The sequence below is a fragment of the Cydia fagiglandana genome, chromosome 16, assembly GCF_963556715.1.
Source record: "Cydia fagiglandana chromosome 16, ilCydFagi1.1, whole genome shotgun sequence".
In the NCBI taxonomy this organism is placed as follows: Eukaryota; Metazoa; Arthropoda; class Insecta; order Lepidoptera; family Tortricidae; genus Cydia; species Cydia fagiglandana.
Genome location: NC_085947.1, coordinates 2,523,919 through 2,536,287, shown reverse-complemented (window position 1 = coordinate 2,536,287; position 12,369 = coordinate 2,523,919). Strand labels below are relative to the sequence as shown.

General features: G+C 43.3%; 1 protein-coding gene across 1 annotated transcript; it reads left to right on the top strand.

Moving 5' to 3' along the window:
- Nucleotides 1-6,479: 6,479 nt before the first annotated feature.
- Nucleotides 6,480-10,610, top strand: LOC134672147 (uncharacterized). The gene has a single exon (XM_063530051.1). It carries the CDS (start codon nt 6,618-6,620, stop codon nt 10,608-10,610), a length of 3,993 nt encoding a protein of 1,330 aa, XP_063386121.1. The 5' UTR covers nt 6,480-6,617.
- The last annotated feature ends 1,759 nt before the right edge of the window (nt 10,611-12,369 follow it).

Sequence of the window (12,369 nt, the reverse complement as noted above, 5' to 3'; positions counted from 1 at the left end):
ATCAGATTCGATATAAGTCTGAAGCAATGGAATGACAATTTTGTTTTTAAAACAAATTTGAATTCGAAATTTATAATAGACAAATAAGAAAAATAAGTCTGATGCTGCAGAGTCTGCAACACTCATTTTCGCTCGGATTAAATACTAGCATTTTCTTGTTAATCTTCCCGAGGCGAGCGCGCTTCTGCACTAGGGAATACAATGTAGCAAAGCACATGGCTGGAAGATTCACATCATTTACGAAAAGGTACATCTTTGTACGAAAATCTAGCGCATTTAGCACCTTTTTCTTTTACCGTGAACTGAATGAATGAATGACTCTAGCGGAGATGCTGCGTAGCTTTAATCAGAGACTCCCTTGTGCATTTTTTAAGGAGATTAGGTCGATGTTGCTTACTCACTTTTGTATTCGTTCGTTCAGCGGCCCTATTTGACTTGATAAAGTAACCCAAGATAATTCGGTGTGGGAAAACGTGAGGAAACCGGACTAATCCCAGTGAGGCCTAGTTTACCCTCTGGGTTGGAAGGTCAGATGGCAGTCGCTTTCGTAAAAATGAGTGGCCAAGCTAATTCCTGGCATTAGTTGCCAAGCGGACCCCAGGCTCCCATATGGGAGCCTCATATGGGGCTCATATGAGCCGTATAGCAACATGCTGGGATTACGCGAGGAAAATGCTGATGATGAAAGTAACACAAGATAATCATCATCATCATCAATTCAACCCAACCCCAACAACTTTTTTGACCCAAGATAATGTGGCTACCCAAAGGAACCTAAACTTACTTTAACCACGCTTTCTTGAGGTCAAAACAAATTAAAAACTGACTTTATAAGGTTGTACTTAATACTTGTAAGTTATGTTTTTCAGTTAGAATAAAATATTGTGACCATACATATAACTTTAATGTATGTCAATAAAATATACCTTCCACATAGCATATTTACATATTATATATAGGTACAAAACGCGCTAATATTTTGACGCAAGTTGTCGCAAAATATTATTAAAGCTGACTATACCTAAGTATACATGGTCGACCTCAAGAAACTTCAACAAAATGAATACCGAGCGTCGGTTCTTCAACTTTCCTGAGTTAAATTAAGTGAAACTTCACACTAGTTCACAACTATTACGAAAACGTATGTATTATCCAGAGAGTTCATAAGTAAAATTATGAAATGGGTCATATACGGAATGTAGAGTAGAGAGATTTATTTTAGCGGTGGGAGGAGAACATTAAAGTCCTGTGCACACCGGCTGCGTGTGCGTGACGTGTACGTGCGGTGTTGTAGTATACTGATCCTTATGAAAGACGGCACACCGCTTGCGTGACGTGTGCGTGCGCGGCTCCAACATTTAAGCGCACGCACACGTGCACGTCACGCACACGCAAGCCGATGTGGCTCGGCCTTAATTGCATGTAAAAAACACGCAAGTAAGTATAACGGTAGTTACTGATTCACTAGCACGTTATCTTTTCGCACATTTGCTGCAAGGATTGGCTACGTCAGTCACCTGAGAGCGCACCAGCGACGCTCTCAGCTGTAGCATAGCAGTCGCTGTAGCCGAAAACGGCTAGGAGGAGATGATGATGATGATGATGATCTTTTCGCGGATTAGCAAAGTAATATTTTGTTTTTACTTAAAATTAGTATTTTGACATTTTTCAATCATGGTTGTTTTCTATGTAATACCTACATAAGTATTTATATATTATATAATATCGCTGTCTGAGTACCCACAACACAAGCATTCTTGAACTTACTGTGGTAAATCTGTGTAAGAAGGTCCTATAATATTTATTTATTATTTTTGGCATAAAATTGTTTAAAATCTTAAGATTACTTAGGGTAAGAGGATTTTTGAATTTTGAATTTAATAGATAGGTTTTGTTTCATCCATTTGACCGCGGCGAGCTGTGATTGGTCAATTTCATTATAGTTGACTAAACTGTATTGAAATGAATATTACAGTTGAGTTTACAGTGATCATTCTGTACGCAATTGCAGGTCCCCTATTCTGTGCACCGTGATTTCCAAAGCAGATTCTACAAAGATCAATAGACGATCGCATCGAGACGAGTTCTGCTGCTATTTGTCAAGTCGGAGAACTTTCGTCAGGAAATCCAGCCATTGAGACCGACTCGAAGGAGTTCGACGGAAGAATAGCGTATTACCTACCATTGAAGTATAAGCAGTGGTGGCCGAGTGGATATGACGTCTGACTTTCAATCCGGAGGTCGCGGGTTCAAATCCTGGCTCGTACCAATGAGTTTTTCGGAACTTATGTACGAAATATCATTTGATATTTACCACTAGCTTTTCGGTGAAGGAAAACATCGTGAGGAAACCTGCATACATCTGCGAAGAAATTCATAGGTGTATGTGAAGTCCCCAATCCGCATTGGGCTAGCGTGGGGACTATAGCCCAAGCCCTCTCGCCCATGAGAGGAAGCCTGTGCTCAGCAGTGGGACGTAAATAGGCTGAAATGATGATGATGATGAATGATGAAGTATAAGCACAATACTACTCGTTTGTAATAGTACCTACTTAATAGATAAACGGCGGAAATCGGGAAATGAATTAGAGATTCCCTAGATATGAAATAGTAAAGATATTTTTCTCAAAAATGGACGGCAAAGTCGACTTTGCCGTCTAAAAAATCGGTCGCGAAGCGCGTAGTTTATGGTTAGTCAAAAATTAAAAAGTTAAAAACATTGCAGTCTCGATTTTGGGACTGCAATGTTGCATACAAATTCCATTATTTGTCGAGTTCCAAACTTTTTAAAAGTTGAAATGGCCATATCAAATGAAGGCACAGGCCCAATAAACAGCCAAACAGATGATTAGTACCGCGACTATTTAGGTGTCTCAAATAGGTTGGCGTATTTTTGGCAGAAAAATACACTTCTATTTTTTTATTAAAAAAATAAAAAGGCGGCAACGGCTTTTCTCTGTGAAAATATATACGGAAGAACGTTGCTTTTGTAAAATATTTCTATGATATTTATATTTCTTGCACCATTTTTGAGAAAAGCACTATATATGACTCGGCTGGAAGGCTACTTGCTGGCTTCGGATTCAATTAAACGGACTCCCAAGGTCGTCCGTTTAAAACGAATCCTCAGCCTGCAAGTAGCTACTTCCGAGCCTCGACAATAATGTACTATTACCTTCACCCGTGGGACGTCACATATCATCTAGATCTACATATTACTATTTCATATCTGGTGATTCTCTAATTTATTTCCCGAATTGCGCCGTAGGTATGTCACAAGGGATCAAAATTACATATTGAGCGTAGTCAGGGATTCAAGTGTTAACGACCAAGGTGGAAATAATTATGCTACCATGTGACACATACTGCTTTTCACGTCACTATGAGGAAATTATTCTGTTTTAAAAAATATTTAAGCTTAAAAAAAAAGGTAGAAAAAAAATTGTACTAGTACAGGAAAGTAACTTTGATCCCTCCCAGCAGACAAGAAAAGTGCCACTTTGATCCCTCTTAGTAGGGAAGAAAAAGAGAAAAAGCCCTTTCCGGGATAAGTGATGTGAAAATTGTTTCTGGTTTGTTACAGATTACAGTTAAGACTATGGTTAACTCAATACTGCTTAAGTTAGACCAAGAAAAGTCTGCAACGATTTTTATAGCATACGCATTGCAAATGTTAGGAAATACGTCATATAGTTTCATAGAAGTTCATTTAAAGTTGGTGTGATAGTAGACACAAAAATTGCAGTATACTCTTAGTAGTAGACTGTAGGGTATGCATTTTGTTAATTTAGATGATAGATTATATTGATTATTTCATTATATATCATTATACTGATATATATTTTATTATACTGATAGATTCTTTAGCGCCTAATGTAATCAATCAAAACTGGCAAACTAGAAAAAGTGCCATCCTGCGAGACAGGCATAGCCTAGTGCAGGTATCACGGGCAATTTTCATATCTTGCAACTACTTTAGCAGTGCTTAACTAGAATAAGTTTACCTTACCTTGTTTGATCATAAGTTTCACTGTATCAATAAACTATTGTGATTTTTTTTTGAAGTTTGACGTTCAAAATAATGCCTTGCACTGCGTGTGCTATCAAAATCATTGCAGACTTTTCTTGGTCTAACTTTACTGTCTTAATTGTCTTGTCTATAGTGTCTTTAAAAACTTGCAACAAAATGTACAAAAACTAACGGGTTTCAAAGAGCTACCGCAGACAAGCTCGGGGCCTCACGAGTTGCCGAGTGTGCAGCACGAAAGACGGGTAGTATGTGCATTCGTTCGATTTTTAATGAAAACACGACGTTCCTGTTTTGTTATAGGCATGTTAGCATCAGCCAAATCTTTCCTTTAATGAAATATATTACTGATTTGGTAAATACGACTTAAAGCATTAAATCTGTGGGTGGAAATTATAGTAAAGAAAACTTTACTACCAACTCAGTGTGCAGGTACTCAGTTTGCATTATAGTCACGCTCCGTGTTTGTTGCGCTATTTAGGGTTCTAGCTGATTTGTACATTCCATAGCTTACTTATAGAACAACCCATTTGTTAGCGACGTGCTCATATTTTGATATTTTATATTGCTAAATGTTGTTTTAATATATAATTAGGTAGATTAAGAAACCTAAACTTAAGGGTAGTTTTAACGGCGGCCGCGACCCGCTATTCTATAGTTATGTATGTGCGCCGTATGACAAGTCAGTCGGTCCATGCTATCCGCGCGAGCGCACGTACGCACATAACTGTCATTTTGAGTTCTCTATTTTTGTGTACTTTGTGTGTCTTAGCCAAATATAAGTTGTTAAAAGTTCTACTGTGTTCACCATTTCGCCGCGGCGAGACCCTATCCCCAACAAGTGGTCTTCGAGCCGAATCTACGCATGTTCCACACGCCGCCGCGTACCGTTATGGTAAAAACTCGTCGTACCGCACGAAAAGAACGCGAGCAGCTACAGATGGAGGATAGCGCATCCAAGTTGGAAGAACAGCCTGAACAACAGCCAGGACCCAGCCAGTTTCGAACGCCTAAAATAAATAGTGTGAAATCGGAACCTAAGTTATTTGCCGCGCCGGTCAAAGTACAGCCGCCATCATGCAGTGCGTCGAAACCGTTATCCGCGCCGCCGCCATTACCCGTTTCATGCAAATCTGAATCAAAACGGTCAGTGTCGTCGTCTGTGCTGGCACAAAGAAAGAGGTTACAATTGGAGGCTGAAAGAAAAAAGGCTGAAATTAGGATGCAACTTATAGATAAAGAGCTAGAGGCCGACCTAGCCGATTTAGAAGATGGTAATAATAGTATTTACAGTCCACAAGCTAGCGAGTATGGTACACGTCCTGATGTGGAACAGTGGATGGAACACAGCGAAAAAGAGCTGGAGAAGTCGCAGCCCGCCCCCCTCGATGGTCCAGATACGGGCGACCTGCACCAGTCGGCGGCACCCGTCGCCGGCTCCTCTGATGGGACAATCCAGCTACTGGCCGCTGCCGTGAAGAACCTGACCGTTGCCTCCGTCCACAACAAACCAAACGCCAACTTACTGAGCCGTATTTGTACGCCGCGGGATTTACCTGAATATTCTGGAGATCCACTCGAGTGGCTGCATTTTAAGAAGGCGTACGAAGAGTCGACAGACGTGTGCAACTTTAGTCCAAAAGAAAACCTCTGGAGGCTGCGAAAGTGTCTGCGCGGAGCTGCCAAGGAAACAGCATCAGCTCTGCTCATGAGTGCTGCTTCACCTGAACGCATAATGGCTACGCTAGAGCTACGTCACGGTGATCCGGAATACATAATTAGCAGACTCGTGCAGGATATAAGAAAGCTGCCGCCTATGTCTTCAGAGTACCAAAAAGACATTATTAACTTTTCTATAAAGATACAAAACTTCGTCGAAGCCGTGAAAGTAGTGGGACGCGAAGAATACGTCCAGGGACTAAGTATTGTTCCACTACTTATATCTAAACTTCCCACAGTGCTCGTGTCCAAGTGGTCTGATTTTAGTTACCCGTTAATCAAAGCCGGTACTAAATCACGCTTAAGCATTATGTCCGATTTTCTAAATACGGAAGCTGTGAAGATAGCTACAACTGCTAATATGCACCTGCAAAGTCATCGACCCGAGCAACAAAAGTCAAAACAACACGATAATGTTCGACCGCAAGCTATTTTATTACAAACCGAACGACAAAGTGGCAAGAAAACCGATCAGACTGATAAGTGTCATTTTTGCCGCGCTCAGCCAAATCATAATCTGTCCGAATGTAAGCCATTTAAGCGGGCATTACGTAAGGTGCGGTGGCAGTATGTTAAACGCAATGGAATATGCTTTAAATGCTTAGATTCACGCCATGAGAGAGAAACATGCCCTGCGCCGGTGTGCGATAAGGACGACTGCGGCGGGATGCATCACAGACTTCTGCACTTCGATAACAAGAATCGTCAGGAGGTGAGCGCCGGCGAGGTCCATGAGCCTGCGCCGCGATCAGCTGATGCACCTACACCGGAAGTAGTGAACTGTGTCACCGCGAGTAGCAACAGAGTTCTACTTAAAACTGTCCCCGTACGTATTCGTGCAAAAAACGGCAACGTTATTGAATGTAGTGCAATGCTTGACGATTGTTCTTCAGTAACGGTGATAAGTGCTAAATTAGCTCAGCGCGCAGGACTTACCGGGCTTCGCGAATCTATGCACGTGTGCGGTCCGTGGAAACAAAGTGACGTAACATGTGATAGCACAGTGGTGAAGTTGGAGCTTTATGATAAGGACAATAAGGTTCATTCTATTAGAGCACGAAGTGTTAATGAGTTATGTTTACCTGAGCAAGACTTATCTCTTGTTGATTGTAGTAAATATCAGTATTTAAATGCAATACAGAGCGAACTTAAAAATGTTGTTACTAAGCCAGAAATGTTAATTGGGCAGGACAATTATCATTTAATTATGCCATTGAAAATATTGTCAGGTAAATTATATGAGCCGCCGTACGCAACACTTTCTCCTTTAGGGTGGTGTATTCATGGTAAAATTCGTGTGTCGGGAGCGACGCGCGGGGCGAGCGCTGGGCCGGTGCACTGCACGCTGCTGGTGGGCGCGCCGCCGATGACGGCGGGCGACCGGAGCGAACAGCGCGCGCTGCAGGACTTGCATGAAGAGGTACGACGCGCGTTCGAGGTGGACTCCGTAGGAGTGGCAGGTAAGCCTCGCCAGAATAAGGACGACGTTAGGGCTGTCGAACACCTTGAGCGTACCGCTCAACTCATTAATGGAAGGTGGCGCGTGGGCTTACCATGGAAGGATCCAGACTGCTCGATGCCTGACACTCTGCCGCATGCATTAAATAGGCTAAAAGGAGTCGAGCGTAAGATGGCCAGGGACTCTGAATATGCTAACAGGTACGCCGAGCGAGTACAACATTTATTTTCTAATAATTTTGCCAGGGAACTAACGGACACTCAGCGCACGCCAAAGACATTTCATTTGGCTCACTTTGGCGTGGACAACCCTAATAAAAAAAAGTTAAGGCTGGTCTTTGACGCTGCAGATAGTTCCGCGGGTTCGTGTTTAAACGACTATCTGCTCAAGGGTCCGGATCTACTGACGTCTCTCTGGGGAATCATGCTGCGCTTTAGGGAAAATCGTATCGCAGTATCCGGAGACATAAAAGATATGTTTCTACGCATCCAGATCCACCAACAAGATCAAGACGCCCTGAGATTTCTTTGGCGGGACAACCCTGCGGAACCCGTCAAAACGTACGTAATGACATCCCTAATATTCGGTGCAAAATGCTCGCCGTTTGTCGCGCAGTTCATTAAAAATAAAAATGCGCTGCGCCACGAGCACACCGAGCCGGCTGCAGTCGACGCGATCTGCAACTCTCACTACGCAGACGACTACATTCAGAGTTTGCCAGACGAGGAGACAGCAGTAAAAATGGTCAGTACAATATCAAAAATACACGCAGAAGGTGGGTTCGAGATTCGCAATTGGACGAGCAATAGTACATCTGTGCTCGACAGCGTGCCAAATGAAACTCTCGGTACTGCTGCTGTAAAGTTTAAAATGGATCAGCAGTTCGAGGGCGAGCGGACGCTCGGACTCATCTGGTTCCCTGCCACGGACGAGCTAGGGTTTGACGTATCGCTTAAACGTATTCCTGAGCAGATTGTTTTAGGCCACCAAAGGCCTACTAAAAGGATTATGTTAAAAGTAGTCATGTCTATTTTTGATGTATTTGGATTTTTGGCACCTTTTACTATACAGGGTAAAATCATGCTCCAGGATACGTGGCGATCGGCCACTGGCTGGGATGAAGAAATTCCCGACGATATCTACACTAGGTGGGTAAAGTGGCTCGATTTATTACAATTAATAGGTCGCATGCGCATACCTAGATGGTATCAGAAAGCATCCATAGGTGCGAGCGAGACGGAACGAGGCTCACCCGCTGCGAACAATACCGGTGCTACGACGAGCGCTACGACTGCTACGCGTCCCGCTACGCCGCACTCCGGGCCGAGATCGACTACGAGCGCGATTGCTGCAAGTGTAAGTACTATAAATAATTATAATAACTTGCAACTGCATTTGTTTTCGGATTCATCTTCGAAGGCTATGTGTGCTGTAGCGTATTGGAGATGGGAATCAAATGGGCAGATATATGTGGCCTTTGTTGCCAGTAAATGCAAGGTCACACCTGTTAAGCCGTTGACCATAAACAGATGTGAACTTCAAGGCGCATTACTGGCAGCGAGATTGGCCGACAGTGTGCTGCGCGAACATAAGGTAACTACAGCGCAACGGTACTTCTGGTGCGACTCGGCGTGTGTTTTGCATTGGCTCCGGAATGATACCCGCAGCTACAATATATTCATTGCAAACCGGTTGGGCGAAATAGACGAGTTATCGCGCGTCAATGAATGGCGTTATATACCTACCAAGTTAAACATTGCCGATGTAGCTACAAGAGAGGTTTATGATGACTCCATATTTAAGAACGAGTGGCTTTATGGTCCGGAGTTTCTTCACGCCGACGAATCGCAGTGGCCGAGTGATACGGTGAGCCCTGAAATAAATGAACTTACTTTAGAGTATATTAATATAGTTCATAGCAAAAGTGATGACTTACCTGTGCCGGACGTCACGCGATTCTCTTCATGGCTGCGCTTGCAGAGGGCGACGGCAGCTGTTTTAAAATTCATCGAGAGATGCAAACATCGTTCTGCGGACATTGACTGTGCGCTGATGGCGCGAGCTGAGCAACTGCTGCTAAAACAAGCGCAGCAGGAGTCATTCGGTGACGACATAGCCGCCATAAGGAATGGCAACATTTTGGACCGCAGTAGTAAACTCCGTCATTTATCGCCGTTTTTAGATGAAAACGGACTTCTCCGATGCGGTGGCCGTATAGATGCCGCAGCAGATGTTGCGCTGGAAACAAAGAGGCCTATTATACTCGACGGTAAGCATGCGGTGTCTAGACTGCTGGTAAGAAGTTATCACGAGAAGGCCGCGCATGGAAACCACGAGGGAGTCGTGAATGACCTGAAACAAAAATACTGGTTATTTAAACTACGTCCTACAGTGAAATCTGTAGTAGCCGGTTGTGTTGTTGGTCGCATTAAGAAGGCTAAACCGGAGGTACCTAGAATGGGAAACTTACCGGAGGCGCGCCTTGCGCATCACCAGCGTCCCTTCACGTACTGCGGCCTTGACCTGTTCGGGCCGATGGAGGTGACCGTCGGGAGGCGCCACGAACTGAGATACGGGGTACTGTTCACTTGTCTTACGCTGCGGGCGATACACCTGGAACTTGTTCATTCACTTACCTCTGACTCGCTGATCATGGCTCTTCGGCGTATGGCGGCGAGACGTGGATGGCCTAAGTACCTATTCAGTGACAATGGGACAAACTTACGCGGCGCTGACACGGAGTTAAAAAGATCACTGCAGGAACTGGATGAGGAGGACCTGAAAAATAAAGGTGTTAATTACGGAGTACAATGGACTTTTATTCCCCCCGCCAGCCCACACTGGGGTGGGGCGTGGGAACGTCTGATCAGGAGTGTGAAGACGTCGTTAAAGGTAATCCTGAAGGAGCGCGCCCCTAGAGACGAGGTACTTTCCACCTTGATGACCGAGGTGGAGAACATGGTGAATGGGCGTCCGCTCACCCATGTCTCTGTGGAGCCTGGCAGCGAAGAGACGCTTACACCTAATCATTTTCTGATTATGGGGCAAGCGTCAAACTTACCTGTCGTAGGGAGTTTCGATGACTCCGATCTCTTTTCTCGAAAGCAGTGGCGTAAGTCTCAAAGGCTCGCCGACATGTACTGGACACGGTGGGTCAAGGAGATTTTGCCAGATCTCATACCGAGAACCAAATGGACCCAAGAGCAAAAGCCACTACAGGTAGGTGATTTTGTTCTCATTGTAGATCCCGCTGCGCAGAGGAACGTGTGGATGAAAGGCGTTATCCAGCAAGTCTACCCTGGCAGAGACGGCCGCATAAGGGTGGTCGAGGTAAAAACTAAGTCTGGAACCTTGAAACGTTCTGCTTCGCGCGTCGCTCGTATTCCAGTAGGTATTGAGTGCTGAGTCAGCACTCAGGGTGGGGAAATGTTAGCGACGTGCTCATATTTTGATATTTTATATTGCTAAATGTTGTTTTAATATATAATTAGGTAGATTAAGAAACCTAAACTTAAGGGTAGTTTTAACGGCGGCCGCGACCCGCTATTCTATAGTTATGTATGTGCGCCGTATGACAAGTCAGTCGGTCCATGCTATCCGCGCGAGCGCACGTACGCACATAACTGTCATTTTGAGTTCTCTATTTTTGTGTACTTTGTGTGTCTTAGCCAAATATAAGTTGTTAAAAGTTCTACTGTGTTCACCATTTCGCCGCGGCGAGACCCTATCCCCAACACCATTCAACTAGGAGCATAAATGGTGTAAAAATCGCGGAGCGTGACTGTACAAAATGGGATAGAGAATACAACTCAGTTGTGTTGCTCGAAATTTACAAGTGTGGTGACCGTATTCTTTGTGAACGCTTTATCAGTGGCGGATTTGCCCTAAGACCAAGTAGGCCCGGGCTTATTAGGGCGGCAAGATATTAGAGGCGAAAAATTGTGACAAAAAATTCGGTGATTAAACAAGAAATAACTCAAAATGTAGTCAATATGATGCTGAGAAAGGGGCGGCTACAGAGCCTGGGGCCTAGGGCAGCAAAGATTGTAAATCCGCCATTGTGCTTCATAATTGGTGTCTGTACATGTAGCAAACGTTCATTGGCTGGACCTATTGTACCAAGGCCAAAAGAATCCACCAACGTGATAAAAAAAGGAAAGCACAGAATACCTGCCTTCCGAGGCGGTGATTACAAATCAGATTTCCCCGCGCTTTACACGGTCTCGCATTACGTACACGTGTTGCAGTGAGCTCGGGCTTTGTCATGGGTTCCTCTGAAAATACGATCCTCTTTAAATGTGCTTTAGAAGCTTTGAGATGTTACTGAGTGATAGTTGCAAAGTTTGTTGCATGGACGGTGGTTGAAAATTGTAAAATATTTATACCTTGACAAGATTCTAGAGTTAAACCAAGAAAAGTCTGCAGCGATTTTGATAGCCCACACAGTGCGTTATTTATACGCCATAATTTCATAGAAGTTTGACGTTTAAAATGACACTGCACGGCATTCTATCAATCTGTCTATCTATCAATCTGTCTATCTCTATCTCTATCTATCTACCGGCTATCAAAATCGCTGCAGACTTTTCTTGGTCTAACTTTAGGTAGCCTTTGCCATGTTGCGGATTTTTACTAGTGCTTACCAATTTACTAGTGCTTACCAAGAATAAAATATATCGTAAAAATGACGATTTTACCACAATAATAAAATAAAAATCTTTTTTTTCGCATTTTTAATAATTGTAATATCTAGGAGCTTTTAAAAAAATGTTTGGATAATATTTTCCGGATCTAAGTCTTATAATAATTAAGAAATCGATAAACGTCAAATGAAGGGGCATGGCTATATTTAATATACTTACTGTTTCTGAACGCAACCTTAATTGACCGAATGTTTCTATTACTTTATCATTCACCGGTTCACTCACTCTCTTCTTTTCTCAACCCAACCCATACCAAGTTAACAACGCTCTGTATAAATTTAGTTGTTTTAATGAAAATACATACTTTTCATTTATAAAAAGTGTTTTTACTTCATACCACAACATAAATGGTGCCGAAACAAGTGAAGTTCGATTAAAAGTTACGATATTTCAAGAAAGTTGCCGCCGCGTGTGAAGTGCCGGTCGAACTTAAAAACTCTCATCGAGCGAAGATATCACCG